Source organism: Enhydra lutris, unplaced genomic scaffold (genome assembly GCF_002288905.1).
Source record: "Enhydra lutris kenyoni isolate GAN:26980312 unplaced genomic scaffold, ASM228890v2 scaffoldscaffold63, whole genome shotgun sequence".
NCBI classification, from domain to species: Eukaryota; Metazoa; Chordata; class Mammalia; order Carnivora; family Mustelidae; genus Enhydra; species Enhydra lutris.
This window is the reverse complement of record NW_019154147.1, coordinates 6,643,810-6,663,242: the sequence shown is the minus strand read 5'-3', so window position 1 is coordinate 6,663,242 and position 19,433 is coordinate 6,643,810. Positions and strand designations below refer to the sequence as shown.

Genomic DNA, 19,433 nt, shown 5'->3' with positions numbered 1-19,433 from the left:
GGATTTGATGAAAGACCCTAACACCATAACAAGTATTTGGCTAGAGTTCTTTTTTTTTTCCTTTTTTTTTTTTTTTTTTTTCTTGCTAGAGTTCTTTTAGGCAATAACGTTTAATACTGAGGTTAGTATGAGCTAATTTATAATTTTTTAAACTTTTTATTTTAGAATAGTTTTAAAATTACAGAAAAATTGTGAGGAGTTCACCTATACCCCACTACCAATTTTCTTTACTCTTCGTATCTTGTATTAGTATGATACATTTGTCACAGTTAATAGACCAGTATTTATACTTTGTTATTAACTAACTTCCATACTTTATTCAGAGTTCCTTAGTTTTTACCTAATGTCCTTTTTCTGTTCCAGGATCCCATCCAGGATACCACATTACATTTAGTCGTCATGTCTTCTTAGGCTCCTCTTGGCTGTGACAATTTTTCAGACTTTCCTTGTTTTTGATGACCTTGACAGTTTTGAGGAATACTGGTCAGGTATTTTGTAGAATGTCCCTTAACTGGGAGTTCTCTGATGTTGCTCTCATGATTAGAACTGGACTTATGGATTTGGGGAGGAAGATCACAGAGGTAAAATGCCATTGTTATCACATCATATCAAGGGTACATACTGTCCACATGACTTCTCATTGTTGATACTAACCTTGATCACCTGGCTGAGGTAGTGTGTTTGTCAGGTTTCTCCACTTTAAAGTTACTCTTTTTCTCCCTTTTTATACCATACTCTTTGGAGGGAAGTTACTATATGCAGCCCACACTTATGGTGAAATTTAAGTTCCACATCCTGGAGGGGGGCAGTATCTACACAGATTATTGGAATTTACACAGCTTTATCTTTCCCCCATTCATTTGTTTATATCACTATGGACTAATGAATATTCATTTTATACTTTGGTCATAATCCAATATTATTTTACTTTATTACTCAAATTGTCCCAGCTTTGGCCATTGGGAATCCTCTTATTTATTAATTTCTGTGTCCCTTTGATATACCCCTGTCATTATGGGTTGAGTACTTTCTTGCTTTCTGGCACTGTAAGGTGCTCCAACTTACTTTACATATTTCCTGTCCCAGTCCTAGAATCAGCTGTTTTTTCAAGGAGCCGTTACTCTTTTTTCTTGGAGAACAGTAATAGAAACCAAGACCTGATAACTGGGTGTGTTTATTGCTACTGAAGTGATGTTGTTTCTAGGGTGTCATTACTTCTAGGTCCTCTCAACAGACAAAGCAAATTAGATGTAGGTATACTAATCTGTGTGTAGCCACATCTGTAACTATTTCCATATGTAACCAGCTGTATTTACATCAGACTAAATAGGAGGGTCCATACTGATATCTTTCTTCCACTAATCCATACCAAAAGGATCACATCACTCTAGTCTTGTCTTTTTGCTTATCTGTAACCTCTCACTTCAACAGACTGTCCTATAATTGGAATCATGCACTAATACAGTCTTTTCAGACTGACCTTTTACCATTGGCTATCTATATACTTAATTAATCAGTATTAGTGTACATGTATAGTGATTTCAGAATTGATAACATACCTTTGTGGAAAACAACTTTACTGATTAGAATATAATGCTTATGTACAATTTCTCTTGCCATTTTTCTTATAGACTCCACTCATTCAAAGATAGTTAGGCAGGCACTTTAGTTCCCTACCTCTTTCAGTGAAGTTCTTTCATAACATTTGTAATACAGTTAGGTTTTTTTATCCCCTGTATTCATTTCATCCTGGGCTTCCCCAGCCTCCTAAATATTTTTTTTAATTTGCATACCTTAAGATTTCTTATTTGTGCTGTAAAGTTCTATAGGCTTTGACAAATGCATAGTATATACATGTATCCACCATTACAGTATCATACAGAATTGTTTCACTACCATACATTAAAAAAAAAAAATCAACTATCTTCACCCACTGAATGCTCTTCTAAACACCCGATAACTACTGATTTGTTTACCATCTCTGTAATTTTGGCTTTTTGAGAATGTCATATAATTATAGCCTTTGGTCTAGCTTCTTTTACTTGGCATATGCATTTAACATTCATCTATGTCTTGAATACCTTAATGGCTCATTCCTTTTTATTGCTGAATTGTATACCATATTATGTGTGGTATGACTGTACCAGTTTCTTCATTTACCTATTAAAAGACATCTTGTTTACTACCATTGCTGTTTATGAATAAAGCTACTGTAAACATTTGCATGCAAGATTTTGGGCAGACATAAGTTTCACATGAATTGGGTAGATACTAGGGGTAAGATTGTTAGATCATGGGGCGCCTGGGTGGCTCGCCTGTTAAGCGTCTGCCTTTGGCTCAGGTCCTGATCCCAGGGTTCTGAGATCAAGCCCTGCATTAGGCTCCCTGCTCAGCAGGAGCCTGCTTCTCCCTCTCCCACTCCCCCTGCTTGTGTTTCCTCGCTTGTTGTCTCTCTCTCCTTCAAATAAATAAGTAAATAAAATCTTAAAAAAAAATAATAAAGATTCTGTTCTTTAAAAAAAAAAAGATTGCTAGATCATATGGTAAGACTATGTCTTGCTTTGTAAGAATCTGCCGAACTGTTTTCTAAAGTGGCAATACCATTCTGTATTCTCACCAGCAGTGAATGAGAATTCCTGTTGCTCTAGACCCTCATTTGTAATTGGGATTACCTGTTTTGGGAATTGTACCCATTCTAATAGGCCTGTAGTAATACTACATTTTTGTTTCAATTAGCATTTCTGTAATGACATCAGATACTGAACATTTTTATATGCGTATTTGCCCTCTGTGTATCGTTGATGAGCATCCCTTTAGTTTTTTTTTTCCTTATTTTTAATCAGATTGTTTTTGTATTGTTATAACAATTCTTAGTATATTTTGGATACAAGTTCTTTATCAGATACGAGTTTTGCAAATAAGTTCTTTCAGTCTGTGGCTGATGCTTTTTCTTAACAGTGTCTTTCACAGAGCAGAAATTTAAAAATTCTAATGAAGTTCACCTTACACGAATTTTTCCATTTGTGGATTGATCATGCTTTTGGTGTTTTACCCAAAAACTCATTACCACAGGACGCCGGGGTGGCTTAGTTGGTTAAGCCACTGCCTTCGGCTCAGGTCATGATCCCAGGGTCGTGGGATCGAGTCCCGCATCAGGCTCCTTGCTCAGTGGAGAGCCAGCTTCTCCCTCTCCCTCTTCCTGCTGCTCTGCCTACTTGTGCTCTCTCTCTGTCAAATAAATAAATAAAATCTTAAAAAAAAATCCATACAAAAAAAAAGTAAAATGACTGGTATTTGGTATTACCAAATCTAGAGCTCTATAGATTTCTCTCAAAGTTGTTTTACAATTTCACATTTAACATTTGGGTCTTCATTACACATTGAGATCATTTTTGTGACAAGTGTAACCTAGTTTATGTTTAGTGAATCTGTCTTGGCTCTTAACACTCACATATCTTCTGAACAATCACAGGCCATGTTTTTAATAGGATTAATTTTGAAATTTATTCAGGATTATATGTATTGCTTAGCCCCATTTTGAAAATTACTTTTCCCATCTATTTTCCTTTGTTCCATTGTTCCGCCCTTTTAAATCCAAAGCTTATTAACAGAACCACCATTAGAGGAATTCTTTTTCTCTGTCATCATAAATAATACTAGTCAAACCCAAATAGTCTTTCTCCAGAAGTCACCCACCTCTGCCAATTTGATTGTTCTCAACATTTTTGGTAAGCTAGGGATCATTTTGGATTCTAGCCTTAATAACATTTTGCATAGGTTAGTACCAGCATAGGCTAGTACCAGGTCTGTAACACTTACAGTATGTGCATCATTAGTCCTAAGCCTGCTTTCCATTTTGTACATGTCATCATTTTATAATCTAAACTCTGAGAGTGCCCTATTACAGTCACACTGAATTCCTTCAAACCTTGTCCCTTATGCTTCTATATTGGGATATTTTGCAATTTCACAAATCACATTTTTGTTAGCTTGCCAGTCCTTTCTTAATCTTAAGCTGCAGTTCCCCCCCCCACCCGGCCCCTTCTTTTTCAAAGGAAATTTCCAAAGCTTAAGCTTTACCACAGTACTTAAAAATCCTTAAGAATTTTGTGACAAAATAAGTCTTTATTTCAGTAACAAACTTTACATTTAGAAGTGAAGGTGGAAAAATTGTTCCCTGGTTTATCAGATGTTAGCATGAGTAAGATGTAATATTTTGAAGGGAGGGAAGATGGGAGGAGAGAGCAGGTGCTAACTCATACTTCCCAGGTAAATAGGATGAGGTCAGATCTGATTATGTGGAGCTGCATTCACTCTGATACTTCTGGTATATTTTTCATGTGTGTATGTATAGCTTTACATGTCTATACAGAGAATGCCAGAAGAGGTGGCTCTGAAAATTAGATTTAAATCTGTTAACAGTTTCTTTGTGTTAGGACATTTCTTACAGAAAGTCACTAAAAAGAGTACCTTAAAGACTATATTAAGTACTTTTAAGAAATACAGTTGGCTTGACTTATTTCTCTTTAGTTTTGTGTAGTTTTTTTTTTTCTTTTTTCTTTTCTCTTTTTCTCTCTCTTTTTTTTTTTTTTTTTTTTTCTTTTTTTTTTTTTTTTTGCCTTACCTCTTCCTCTCTTCTGTACCCTTAATTGACCTTGTCTTGGTATAAAAAAATAATTGAATGGAACATTCTAGATTTTATTTTTAAAAATCACTTATAAATTAGACTGCCTTTTACTTATGTATGACCCTTAGATCCTTGAGGATCAGTGACTGGATAGAATTAAGCTGATAGAATTTAACTGTAGAAAACCTATAAAAGTGTTCACTTCCATTTTAGGCTGATGACATACTTGTATTTAATATTAATTATATTCTTATATAATTAAACTTTTTTTTTTTAAAGATTTTATTTATTTGACAGACAGAGATCACAGGTAGGCAGAGAGGCAAGCAGAGAGAGAGAGAGGAGGAAGCAGACTCCCTGCCGAGCAGAGAGCCCGATGCGGGGCTCTATCCCAGGCCCCTGGGATCATGACCTGAGCCGAAGGCAGAGGCTTCAACCCACTGAGCCACCCAGGCGTCCCATATTTTTATATAATTAAATATAAATGTAGTGACCCCCAAATTTTCATTTTTACTAAAAATGTTTTTAAAATACACTCACTGGTTTCTTGAAACATCTTGAAGCATTCTGTTCTAATGAGTATATTTTATAATAAAGTTAATGGATAAATATGTCAACTTAATTAAATTCAGAACTCATAATGAAATCTTATTTCACATGAAAATTTTAGTGTACATACTAACTGGGTTTATCTGTGGCATGGAGTTTTTTTTAGTCTTTAAAAATTCTTTTTTTTTTTTTTTTTAAAAAAAGATTTTATTTCTTTGAGAAACAGTAAGAGAGTGGGAGTGGGGGGTTGGGAGGGGAGGCAGAAGCAGACTCCCCACTGACCAGAGAGCCCAATGCAGGTGGATCCAGGGACTCCAGAATCATGACCTGAGCTGAAGACAGTCGCTTAACCCAACTGAACCACCCAAGCACCCCTGGTCTATAAAAATTCTGTTTTATAGCAACCATGTCAAAAAATCAGTTATAATCATAAAGTTTTACCATAATGAAGTAATGACCATAAAGTTTCAGATTTAACGAAAAAGCAAGCAACTTGATTTAAGAAATACTGAAATCTTTTAAGTAAAAAATTCTATTTCTTATAAATATACTCCCTCAAGAAAGAGTGAGTGGTAGGGTAAAGATTAAGACTGTCCCTAATTGGTAATTTGGACTCTGAAATACAGATACCTAGAGGAGTGCTTCTCAGTCCTGTCTGTGCTTAAATTCCCTAGAGAGTTTTCAGGAATTTCAGTGCTGGAGGCCTGCCTCAGCCCAGAGTCTCTGGGTCTGAGCCCCAGGCATCAGTGCTTTTTAGAAGATCAACATAATTGTGCAGCCGTGATTAAGAACCACTTAAGTACATCTTGAAGTGTTGTGTTTTTATTATATTTTTAAGTTTGGATATTTGTGACAGTGCTGCATTGATTTATTTTTTACTGTGGTAAAAAAAAAAAAAAACACAACAAAATGTACTATTTCATCATTTTTAATTGTGTAGTTCAGTATTGTTAAGTATATTCATATAGTTGTAAAACATATCTCCAGAACTTTTCATCTTGCAAAACTAAAACTCTGTAACTTTTTTTTTTTTTTAGTAAGAGAGATTACACATGAGTAGTAGGAGGGGTAGAGGGTGGTCAGTAGATGACCTGCTGAGCATTGAGCCTGACTTGGGCCTTAGTCTCAGGACCCCAAGATCATGACCTGAGCTGATGTCAGACACTTAACTAAGCCATCCAGGCTTCCCAATAATTTCTTTAAAAATCTGTAACAATTTAATATCAGCTCCCTCTACCGCACCTCTCCCAGTCCCTGGTTAACCACCGTTTTACTTCTGGTGTCTGTGCTTTGATTACTTTAGTTACTTTTGTAAGTAGAATTATATCATATTCACCTTTTTGTGACTGGCTTAACTTAGCATGAAGTTCTCAAGGATCATCCATGTTGTAGCATGTCCCAGGATTTTTTCCTTTTTAAGAGTGAATAATAGTCCATTGCATGGATATACCACATTTTGTTTATTCATCTGTTGGTGGACATTGGGATTAGTTCCTCTTCTTGGTCTTGTGAATAGCACTGCTATGAACGTGGGGGTGCATATGCATATCACTTGAAGACCCTCCTTTCAGTTTTTTTGTCTACATACCCAGAAGTGGAATAGCTGGATCATATGGTAGGTAGTTCTGTTTTTAACTTTGACGAGCTTCCAGATTGTTTTCCATAGAAGTTGTACCATTTTACAGTCCTTTCAGTAGCGCACAAAGGTTCCAATCTCTCCATATCCTCACCAGCAGTATTTTCTGGGTTTGTTGGTTTGTTTGTTTGTTTTTAATAGTAATTATTCTGATGGGTATGAGGCAATACCACATTGTAATTTTGATTTGCATGTCTCTGATGATTAGTTGGGTACATTTTCATGTGTTTGTTGGGCTTTGTATGTCATCTTTGGAGAACTGTCTGTTTAAGTCCTTTACCCACTTTGTAATAGGATTATTTGATTTTTTTATTGTTGAGTTGCAAGAATTCTGTATATATTCTGGATATTAACCCCTTATCAGATACATGATTTGCAAATATTTTCTTGCATTATGTAGGTTGCCTTTTCACTCTGTTGATTCTTTCTTTTGATGCATAAAAAAAATTAGGTTTAATGTAGTTGCAGTTGTTTGTTTTTGTTGTCTGTACCTTGGTGACATATCCAGTAAATCCTTGCCAAGCCCAATGTCTTCAAGCTTATCCCCTTTGTTTTCTTCTAGGGGTTTTATAGTTTTGGGTCTTACATTAGGATCTTTAATCCATTTTGAGTTACATAGTAATTGTCCAGCTTCATTCTTTTGCAGTGGACATGAGTTTTCCCAGCACTGTTTGTTGAAGAGATTGTCCATTTCTCACTGAGTGATCTTGGCACTCTGGTTAAAGATCATTTGGCCATGTCTGTGAAGGTTTGTTTTTGGCCTTTTTGCTCAGTTGCATTGCCTATAGGCCTATATGTCTGTCGTTATGGTAGTACCACACTGTTTAGATTACTGTAGCTTTATAAATTATTTTGAAGTGAGGAAGTGTGACACTTCAAACTTTGTTCTTTTTCAAAATTGTTTTGGCTTTTGGGAGTCCCTTGAGATTTCATACGAATTTTAGGATGAATTTTTCTCTCTCTGCAAAAAATTACTGCGATTTGAGAGGAATTGTATTGAAATCTAGAAACTTTTGATAGCTGGACATCTTAACAATATTAAGTCTTTGAATCCATAAAAATGGGGGTGCCTGGGTGGCTCAGTGGGTTAAGCCTCTACCTTCAGCTCAGGTCATGATCTCAGGGTCTTGGGATCGAGGCCTGCATCGGGCTCTCTGCTCAGTAGGGAGCCTGCTTCCCTCTCTCTCTCTGCCTGCCTCTCTGCCTACTTGTGATCTCTGTCTGTCAGATAAACAAATAAAAAAATCTTTGAATCGACAAACATGGGGATCTTTCTACTTGCGTCTTTAATTTCTTTCAGCCATGTTTTGTAGATTTCAGGGTATAAGTCTTTCACCTTCTTCTTTAGGTTTATTCCTGAGTATTTTATTTTTTGTTGATACTGCAAATGGAATTGTTTTCTTAATTTCCTTTTTAGGTTCATTGTTAGTATATAAAAATGCTACTTATTTTTGTATTTTAATTTTTGAATCCTATAACTTGGCTAAAGTCATTCTAATTGTTTGTTTGTTTTGTTGAATTCTTAGGGTTTCCTACGTAAAAGATCATGTCATCTGTAGTCAGATTATTTTACTTCTTCCTTTCCAATTTGGATGCCTTTTCTTTTTTTTTTTTCCTTGCCCAAATACTAAATTGTTTTTAATAGAAAATACTAACTATTTTTTAAAAAGGAGTAGTTGATGCAGATTCAGGTAGGCCATGGTGAAAAGTTCAGAATCTACTCTTTGAAGTCAGAGGGAAAAGCATTGGAGCATTTTAACCTGAGAGAAGATGTGATGTTGTAAGAGTGGATGCAGAAAACTAGCAGAGTGGTACAAAGTGGTCTGATGGATAAATGACAGGCTGGGAGGAATGGATGAATGGCAGGAGTAGAGATGGAGAAAAGTGAATGGGATGGAGTATTTAGGCATTAGAAGTGACAGAGTTAGGTGGTAGATTGGATGTGTGGGTGAGAAGAAGTCACAAGAGAGCATTTTTAAGGCCACTGTTAGGTTCTTGACTTGAACATGACTAAGTGAATTGAGATAATAGATACTGTGGTATAGAGATGTCTGTATGCAGAGTTTGAGACGCTTGCTAAATAGCTAGTTCAGAGATGGTACAGAGGAGATTGTGTGCAAATCTGGCCATGGAAATACATGCCCAGTAAATAAATTGACTCCACTTTGAAGGAAGTCCAGGACCTAGTTAGTCTAAGCTTTGGTGCATAGGACATGTTCATTGAATATTTGTGTAATGATCGGTCACAAAAATTGAATTTAGATATTGTAATATGTTTAAAGCTAATTATCTTTAATGTAGAAACTAGTACTTTTCAATACTATGTAAGTGACATTCTATGAGAAGAAGCCATTCTTTCTTAATTGAACTGGCTAAATTAAATTGAACTGGCTAAATTACTGATTTACATTGTCATTTTATGTCATCCAGCTCTCTTGATAGACTCTAATGTGGTAAAACCTGTGTTTCTGTTCAAGTGCATAAATAGAGAAAATAGATTAAAAGGCTGCACACAAGTAAAATTCAGGATATTTTTATTTTTATGGGATGGGAGTGGGAAAAGCAGGGTAGGGAATGAGGTATAATGTGACTAGCTACTCAGGGATAAATATAAAACTTTTTTCGTAAGTCTAGCAAGCCCAAAAACAGGTAGTCTTTGATGTGATATTATAACACTGTAAGAAAAAGCATGTCCTGGATTGGAGAGAAGTAGAGAAAAATAGAAGGAATGGGAAATGGAAAGCAGTGAAGGAGAAATGAAAAAAAAGGCCAGGGAGAGTAAGCATTCAGCAGGTTCTGAATTGAGTATTAGAATGTAATCTACTTTTGATCCATTTGAATCCCGAGCTTCAGAATACATGATTAGTTTCCTTTAAAAGTTAATGCTACTTCACAGCTCTTGACTGCTTTAAGTGCCATTCTAATCCGAAGTAGACACACTTAATGTGAATATGTTCTTCTTATCCCACCACTGTATTAAGCTGGAAGTCAGAAGACCCATTATTCCAGTCCTGGTTCTGTCATTAACTGGCTTTATGACCCTATGAAGTTAACTTACTTTCTTTGAGCCTCAGTTTACTCATCTGCCAAATGATGGAGCTGGACAAAATGATCTGTAAAGTCCCTTCTGCTCTAAGATTCTATATTTCTTTGGAATGAATCAGTTTTCCCCTAAGTGTGGCAGTGGTTTCCCATCATTAGAAAAATAAAAGTCTATGTTTTTGAAATTTTATGTTAGCATATATTCTCCTGTATATTAGCACAGAAATTATTTTGCACAATCTGTCATTCTAATTTATATGTTGCTATTTGAGATTTTTAGGGACTATTTGAGATTCTATTCAGTGTGATCAGTTTTATTAAATACTTGCCACCTTTAAATCATTTCTTTGCCACAATCCTCAGAATTTGTTGATTATGAATTCTAGTGGGAGTAATTTGAAGTAATTCTCAAACTTTTTATTGCTGGGTTTTTCCCTTTGAGAGAATTGTATTAGGAAAGTAAAGTTGCTTTTTAAGTCTATGACTTATTTATGGCCAAAACTTTAACTTCTTTTTTCCTCAAGTTTTCATTTAGAATCTTTCTTGGTTTTGATTTGACAGTGAACTGAAGGGTGAAATGAGACTTGTGATATAATTGTGCAAGGGGGATCATGTGATACTAAAAAAGAAAAGTTAATAACCTGTATATGTAAGACATTACTGTCAGAGGCACCACAGAGTTACGCATTTAGTTTTATTTATCTGTGTTCAGTCTTTATACTTTTTCATTTAATGTGGCAGAGAGTAGAATAAAGTCTGGCAGGTACAAAGGTCTAGACTTCAAGAAAAGGATAGAATTTGGGATCCTGTGTTAAAATACTTATACGTTCATGGTTTTAATACTGAGGAGCCATGATTATACTGTCTCATAGAAGAATCTTTTCACAGTGGAATACGGTGCTGTTAAATCTAAAAAATAAAAGTATGAGCAGGTAGCAAAGGATATTTAAAGAAGGAAGAACATCTCTCACTCTCCATCTTTTAACCTACAAATTACTTACTAGATGTATCTTCCAGTCTGTTCATAAGTAGAGAAGTTGTGTGTTTTATTTAGAGTATTTAAAATTTTATTACTAAAAACCTTCCAAAGGTTTCAGGCTAGCTATCACCAAGTAAATTTTTAAACATGATTTTCTTATTCTCGTAAAGAAAACAGGGAAGAGTTTAAATTTGCACTTGTTAAAATTTAAAGTCTCACTCACAAACACAAAAAATAAAAAATTTTATTTGTAGTTGATCGAACAAGCAGGAGGAAATTCAGAATAGAAATGTATTATATGTAAGTGGTTCTTAAGCAAATGTTGAGGTTTACTGGTCGATGTTTTAAAAATTACAAATCTACAGAAATTTCAGTAGACCTCCCCCCCTTATTTATTTTTCTGTAGATATTTAATTTGTTCTGAAATATCTATTAGACTTCACCTTTGCAAAATAAAAAATACATCATCAGTATTGAACACAATTTTAGTTGAATCTCATCTAGAATATCCAGTGGTTACCAATGTAAGTGTGTAATGCCCCAACACTGCAGATCTCCAGGAATGCAAACTTCTTATATTCAAGAATAAATGCTGTGGGGAAAAGAATTTAGTGTAATTTTAATAGCATGGGCTATTAGAATTCAGTGCAAAATTATTTTTACCATAAGGAAATTAATTCACCTCATTCTAAATGGTACTCTCAGGGGTAAAAATATTTAATACAACTTTTAAAAGTTAGCAATATAATTTCCTTTTGCTTATAAAGTCAAGTATTTTATAGTAGCATGATAGTTATAGAGAATTGCAAAGCAAAAAAAAAAAAAAAATTAGTTCCTGTGCTTTAAAAAAGATATTCCGAGTATTTGTATTGCAAATGAATTATTACCAAATGTTAATAATCTATTATGTCTTGTTTTTTAAAGTGAATGAATTTTTAGCTTTTGAGGGTCCCATCTTGTTGGATATGAGAATTAAACATCTAATCAAAACCAATCAGTTAAGTCAAGCAACTGCTCTAGCAAAGCTGTGTTCTGATCATCCAGAGATTGGTACAAAAGGTAGTTTTAAGCAAACTTACCTTGTTTGTCTTTGTACATCATCACCAAATGAAAAGTTAATCGAAGAGGTGAGTATGTTTTCTTTTGTTAGTAATTATTTTTAAAAATGAAGAAGTTAATTTTCAATTAGATTAGAATATCTTTGACTTCTCTTAGATAGTGAGGGACTGTTGTCAATCTTAAATTTTAGTATGCTCTGGGGTAGTGATTCTAAGCAGCTTTTCAGAGTTATATGTAAACTGATTTCATCTAGCTTCTTTTTAAATTGAATCTTTATTGCTAAGGTTAAATTATGGGATGGTGGAGGTGGCTTAGTAATTGAGTAGGGTGTTTTTATTTGTCAGCAGTTGGACCTTAACTTTAGTTTTACCTGACTTTAGGATACTTGTAGATCTAACTGGCTAATTTAAGTAACTATAGAATTTATATGACTTCCTCCTAAAAATATGTTCTCTGTTTTATACACACACATGTGCACACACACATGCATAATGTATTCCTAGGGAGAAGTGTACACACACACACACACACACACACACGTATGTATAGATCTTTATCTATATTAAGATCAAATTTTTATTTGCATATTTAATGTAAAGTTTTATTTTCTGTGAGACATATGCTTTTTTTTTTTTTTTTTTTTTACTTCTAGTTTGGCATAAAGCATAGTATTCGTGCATTTGTTTTGTACTATAGAATTCTGAGATAGAATCATGGTCCAAATGGGAATTTGGATTTTGGAGAACTCATAATTCCAAAATGAAATTGGAGACAGGGTAGGAAAATTAAAAGTTGCTAAATAAGATACAGGCAATATGTATTTAAATAATTTAGATAAAAAAACTATAATGTTTAATAGTGTTGACTGAGCATGTAATGCACACAAGTGTCTTATATCTCTAATACAAGTATCCTTCAACCTCAGAGCAATAGAGAGGAGAAGAAAATGACTAAAGGACACACTTAAAGATGTGTAACAGGAAGAATTGAGATACAAACCAAGACAAGAGAGCTTGCATTACCAGCTGTGTAGACAGATACTGTAATCAGTCTGGAAGAAGGATAATATCAGACAAAAAGCTGAATGCCTACATGAGGTTAGAGGTGGTAATGGTAGTGATAATTTTGTGATTTTTTTTTTTTTTTTTTTTTTTAAAGAAAATGAAGAGGAAAATGGTAGGCTTGGACCAAGATTAGAAATAAGGTTATTGTGGATGGTGAGGATAATGAGGGTACTGAGAAGAGTGATGTCTGGCAGTTCTTAGGCTAGACAGAGTAGAGCTAAGGGTTGTAGCCTAGGAAATTATATCATTAGTTTGGACATATAGAAGATTGAAGTTTTCTTATTAGTTCAGAATAGCTATGTAGACGTTAATTGGCAGACAAAGTTTCTTGAGATAGCTTTTGAATTTTAAGAGTTTTTCTAAAATTCTTAAATTATTGTGTTGCTGCTATATCTTAGATACTTTTCAGCTCCTTAATAAAGCTTTAATTATCAGTTCATTCCTTGCCCTTATGTCAGTCTATCCATCTATCTATTCTCCCTTCATCAGATTTTTATTAAGTGAATGATGTGTGCTGTCTAAGCCCTGGGGGGGGGTGTTAAATGTAAGTTAAGGCATAAGTCTTGGCCTAAAGAAACTTAACTTCTAATAGGAAACTATCTAAATGTAGGGTCGTTAGGTTAGGTCTAAAGTCCCTGCTTGAAGTTGAAGACTACGAATTTGTAATCTGCAGGAAAAATCTGTATTTCTAACTCTTGAATAGTCAAAAGATTTTGTCGAACTGAACTTTAAGTTCCCTTTTGGTTTAATTTTTCAGATTTGAGTAGCAGCAGCCTAGCTTGCTCTGGGAGATCCTCAGGAAAATTCTCTGATATCCTATAAAATGATTTTTTTTTCTTCTTACATTAAGCAGGTAGAATTAAGGCATTCCTTGTTTCTAAGCAGAGTTCACCAAAAGTTTCTGTACCCTACTCCAGAAACAACACTAGATCTTAAAGTGCAGAACAGGACAGGCTGTGTGTAAGTCTACACATTCCTTGTTAAAAGTCCTCTTTTGCTTAGAGATTGTTTGGTTACTCTTTTATGTTCCTATTACAAATAATAGAAATTTTCTCTTCATTGTTCCATGTGAAGTGGGTTAAGATTGGCTGTCACCAAGGCCTGTATTTGCCCCAAGGGAAGGTAGTCACTTTGGAACAATTGCCCAAAGATATTGCCCTCTTCATAAGAGGTGTGCTCTCTCTCTCACATTCATTTGCTTTTACCTGTCTGGTTCTTGAAAGCATTTGAGTTTTTTACCCATTCATTAGTGTGTGGTAGGAAGAGATATTGGAGAGAGTCAACTGGCCAGAATTCTGTGGTCCTCTTGTGGAAATCCTTGTTCAGGGAAGCCAGTAAGCAAGGAATCCACTAGGATTTTCAGGATCCTTTCATTGTTATAGAAATAGCAGCTAGCACTGGTAGATGGCTGAGGAATGGGGCTAAGAGAGATGAGTGTTTATCTGGCTTCTCTGGAAGGAAAACCTTGGCCCGTGTTCTTGGTATAGGTATAAAACAAAGTGAGCAGTGTTTTAGTATTTTAGAACTGTTTAGAGCCAGTATAGCTCTTAGTTTTGTCCTTAAAATAAACACAGAATTTAAAAAATAAATCCTCTTTCTCTCTAACCATCCCTTCTCCATTTAATACTCCCCCAAGTAATCATTCAGTTTGAAATTTGATACATAACCTGATCCTTTTCTATGCACATGCATATATTTTTATATGCTCCAAACATACATATGCACACCCTGCGTGCTGTTCACTTTTCCCCACTTATTATGGACGTCCTTTCATATCATTCCATATAAATCAGCCTCATTCTTTCTCATGGCTGCATAATTCCATAGTATGGATTTGTGATATCTTTGGTCAGACTAGATGACATTTAAATGGTTTCCTTATTATATACATCCTTTCGTTCTTGTTATTGGTTCACTGGTAGGGCAAATTTCTGGAAACAGTTGCTGGATTAAGGAGTCTACATGTTTTAAATTAATTTATAGGGCCATGTTACCATCCAAAAAAGATTATGCCAGTTTAGGCTCCCATAAACAGTATATGAAATTTCCTCTTTACGAACACTGGAGATTATTTGTCTTTTAAATTTTTGCTTGCCCAAGAGTTAAAAAATAGTAGCTCATTATTTGATTTTATGTTTTTTCAGTATGATAGGGTTACCATTTAAGTTTTTTTTGTTTGTTTTTTAAAGATGTATTTATTTTAGAGAGAGGACGGGTGGGAGGGGGGGGCAGGAGGAAAGAATCTTCAAGCACACTCTTTGCCTAGCAGGGAGGTGGAGGTGGGAGGTGGAGGGCCAGGGGCTCTGTCCCAGGACCCATGAGATCATGACCTGAGTTGAAATGAAGAGTTGAAACCAAGAGTCCTATGCTCAACTAATTGAGCCACACAGGCACCTTCTAACTTCTTTTTTAGTTGGAAAGCAATTTTATGTAAGGAAGACTTCTTAAAATGTTTAAAGCCAAAACATTTTAAAAGTACACTTGGCAATTGTATATAGAATACTGTTGAAGTGTTCTGTGCTTTTTGAATACCTGGAATAAAGAGCCATATTAAAACATAAAAATCATTATTCACATTCTTAAAATGATTTTTGTTTTACAGACGGAGTTAGCATAATATGTCTTTAACAAACAGATCATTCTGACTTTGAAAAAAAATTTTTTTTTTTTTTAGATTTTATTTATTTGTCAGAGAGAGAGGGAGAGAGAGCGAGCACAGGCAGACAGAATGGCAGGCAGAGGCAGAGGGAGAAGCAGGCTCCCCGCCGAGCAAGGAGCCCGATGTGGGACTCGATCCCAGGACGCTAGGATCATGACCTGAGCCGAAGGCAGCTGCTTAACCAACTGAGCCACCCAGGCGTCCCTGACTTCGAAAATTTATTCACAGTTCTAAATTTTCTGGTGTTTAAATTTTTGCTCATTTTTCAAAGCAATAGAGAAAAGATACCTATACTATATAGTCATTAGGTATATAATGGTAATTCCTACTTTGTGCTGCCTTGCATTAAAAAAATAATTCGTGTTCATTGATAGCTATATTTGACTTGTACTTTCATGGTTTGAATTCAGCCATCCATTAGTTTAAATACGGTTTCGGTTTTCCCTGTCATTCTCAATTTTGTGTCCTGTTTTTTTCGAGAGGACCATCTAGTGGCAAATCAGGGAAATGAAAGCTATGGAAGTACACACTAAAAATTGTTTTCCTCGCATACCTTTAAAAAGTGAGGTTTTCTGTATTACTGAATATGGCAAATGTTTCAGTTTGATATGTTGTATATATGTGAAATAAACATATTGAGGCTATTTTAATACAAATATATATATGTATTTCTAATTACTAAGTGCAAGCTAATGTAGGTAATGTCTGGGGAAATGAATTTCCATATATATATGTGTGTGTGTGTATATATATATATATATATATATATATAAAATGTATACATTTTGCATCATTTGAGCATTCAACAAGATTAGCTTAGGTTTTAGAACAAAAACAGCAAAAGATCAGATTCAAAACAAATCATGTTCTCAGGATATAAGATTTTTTATTAAAGCAGAACGTGTAAAGGGTCAATATTTAGCAATAAAAGGCCTCAGTATGCTTATGCATGGAGAGTTCTGGAAGGAGCAGACTTTGAAGCTGTACCTGTGATTTTGAGCAAGTAACTTAACCTCTCTGAACCTTATTTCTAGAAAGTTAGTAGTAGTATCTACCAGGCAAGCTGTTGTGCTGGTTAGCAGTGCTATTTCTGAAGAAGCTGGCACTAATAAATAAATAGTAGCTGCCATTATTGGTATTATTAACATGAAAAAATAAAACTTACGGGATGACTTCTAACATTTGTCCGCATGTCTGTAATGGGGTAATTGTTTAAAGTTAACACAGCTTGCAATAAAAGATAATGTGATGAAATAGAAAGAGCTTGAGTGTTTAATGCCAGTTAGACAAAATTTGATTTATAGCTCTACTGCTTAATTGTTGCAATTTGGGCAGTTAACATAATTTCTTTGAACGCCACATTCATTGTTTATAAAATGTTAGTGATAATACCTACCTAGTAGGAAATTTATGATTAAATAATAAAATATGTCTGATAATGCACTTAACAATGTAGAATATTTGAAAATATTCATTGTATGATTATATATTGATCAGCCCTTTTTTTTATTTAAGTGGGGTCACTTAGAGATTTGTTAGAAAGAGATGAAAGAATAATGGAAAGCACTGCATCGGGGAATTCCAAGACATAGGTTTCAGTTTTAACTCGGCCACTAACTTCATCATTCCTGTGAGAAGTCATTGTTGTTAAATACACAGACTCAGAGTTGGGTCTTGTCTTGTTTTAGAGTTTTCTCGCCCAACTTAATGTATAAAATGGAACCTCAGAATCTATCCTCATGCAACCTTTATCCTCCTCAAAGATCAGTCTCAAGAGTATCCTCATTTAGACATTGTTCAGTCCCGAACACATTACATTTTACATACATGCACACACACATGCGCGCGCGCACACACACACACACACACACACACACACTTTTCCTTTACTCAAAAGTTGATCAGGACAGACAGAAGGTCAGCAAGGAGGGGCATGGTTATCTCTGTGGTGCATGGGTGCCAGTCATCTGTATTGGTCTTCATTTTTTTTTTTCCATTTATCTTTTTTTTTTTGTGGAACACCAGTGATTTGTGATTATATGCTATATCCTTGTCTTACAGCAAATGCTTATAGAGATCTGTTTACATATTAAATCACTGTAATGTGGTAATAAATTTTAATTTTTCAAAAAATAAGTAATAGATAATACATGTGTAATTAAATGAAGAAGTTGCCTTCATCTAGGTTATACTTATGCATGCATGACTGTTGACAGGCTTTGAGATGGAATGAATTTATATGAAAAGAAAAATAATGGAGATTTATAGAACACTGAGGTGAGCTTAATTTAAAGGTAGTATAACTAAATAAAATGTTTCATAGTATACTTTTTCCCCCTCAGATGAATAGACACTTTATTAGTGTATATCCAGCATACCTTCCTGTGTCTTTCTGCTGATTTTAATGGTTTTTAAATTACCAGATAAAGGGGGGAAAATACAGCTTTTCTTTTTCAGTATCGTAGTCCTGATTAATGGGTAGAGGGTACTTATAATTAGCATTAGTTATTTCAGATAAATAAGTATTTGTAAAGTTTATGAAAATAGTTGGTTCTCCGACTTGGAGAAAAATCATTTCTTTACTGCAGCCCAGTAATGACAAACTAGAGATTTTACTGATAAAAAATGATCTGTAAATATCTAATGAAGATTCAAAAGTATATTATTATATATCCTAATAATAAAACCATTTTATGGCATATTTTCTATATCCTTTTTTCTTTAGATTTCAGAAGTTGACTGCAAAGATGCACTAGAAATGATTTGTAACTTAGAATCTGAGGGTGATGAAAAAAGTGCTCTTGTCTTATGTACTGCGTTTTTATCACGTCAGCTCCAACAAGGAGATATGTACTGTGCTTGGTGAGTTGATTTTATTTTGTAAAGAAAAGTTTGTAAATAAGAATACAAGATAGGTTATGAGAATTCAGAGAGCTTAAGAACATACTTTTTAATATTTTAAAATCTTATCAAAACAAAAAGCTTATAAAAGCTTATTTTCAGTTATTACATGCTGTTCAGACTGACCATGAAGTAGTTCATATTGTAACTTTAAAACTTTTTTATGTTAAGGACCACACAACTCCTTAGTATACCAGTAATGGTTGTGTAATGATTAATAATGATCAGGAAATTTTTAGATGTTAGAAGATGAAGGAAATGTTGATTTTGTCTAATGCCACAATATTTTCAGATATCTAAGCAGTCTCTGTGTATGTTTTTTCCTCTACATATTACACACTTCCACCTACATAACTAGTTCAGTCATTTATGTGTGGAAATAAAGTTCATTTATCATTCTACTTCACTAACTTCTTGAGTGCATATTTCTTTATATGGTACATTTTCAAGTGTGCAGAAGCCTGTTACATATAACATACAACTAATAGAGATATTGACTTCAACGGACTCAAAAAAAAAAATCTTAAGATCAGCTGTCTTAAATTAATGTGTTAGCTAAAACTGACAATTTATCTGGCCAGTGAACAGCATTATTAGTCTTCAGTGTTGTGTTGGTAATATTGGAAACACAAAATTCAGTTTACAACATTCAGACATTAAGAATTTTTACCAAATGACATATGACATACAAATCCCATGAATATGGGACAGGCAAGCTAAATCAGTGTGTAATTAAAGAAGAATAAAGTTCACAGTTACAAAGGTTTTCTGAGCAGTTTTGAGTTTTGTTATGAAGGGAAAATCATATATGCAGTACACAGAGGATTGATATAAAAGGTAGATAGAAAGATTATGAAGGGATAATAAAAAGCATGCATTTAACTGAGGAGAAGTAGATTTTCCATGTAATATAAATA

General features: G+C 34.4%; 1 protein-coding gene across 2 annotated transcripts in view; it reads left to right on the top strand.

The window, feature by feature from the left end:
• The window catches only part of LOC111158762 (zinc finger protein 292), a 90,072-nt gene that overhangs the window by 52,179 nt on the left and 18,460 nt on the right, over positions 1 to 19,433 (top strand). The window contains exons 5-6 of one of the 2 annotated variants that reach the window (XM_022521015.1): positions 11,758 to 11,960; positions 18,341 to 18,477. In XM_022521015.1, coding sequence (XP_022376723.1) covers positions 11,758 to 11,960; positions 18,341 to 18,477 — 340 coding nt within the window. Of the gene's footprint in view, positions 1 to 11,757; positions 11,961 to 17,871; positions 17,893 to 18,340; positions 18,478 to 19,433 lie in introns of those variants that run through there. The other variant, XM_022521016.1, reaches the window with a different exon arrangement.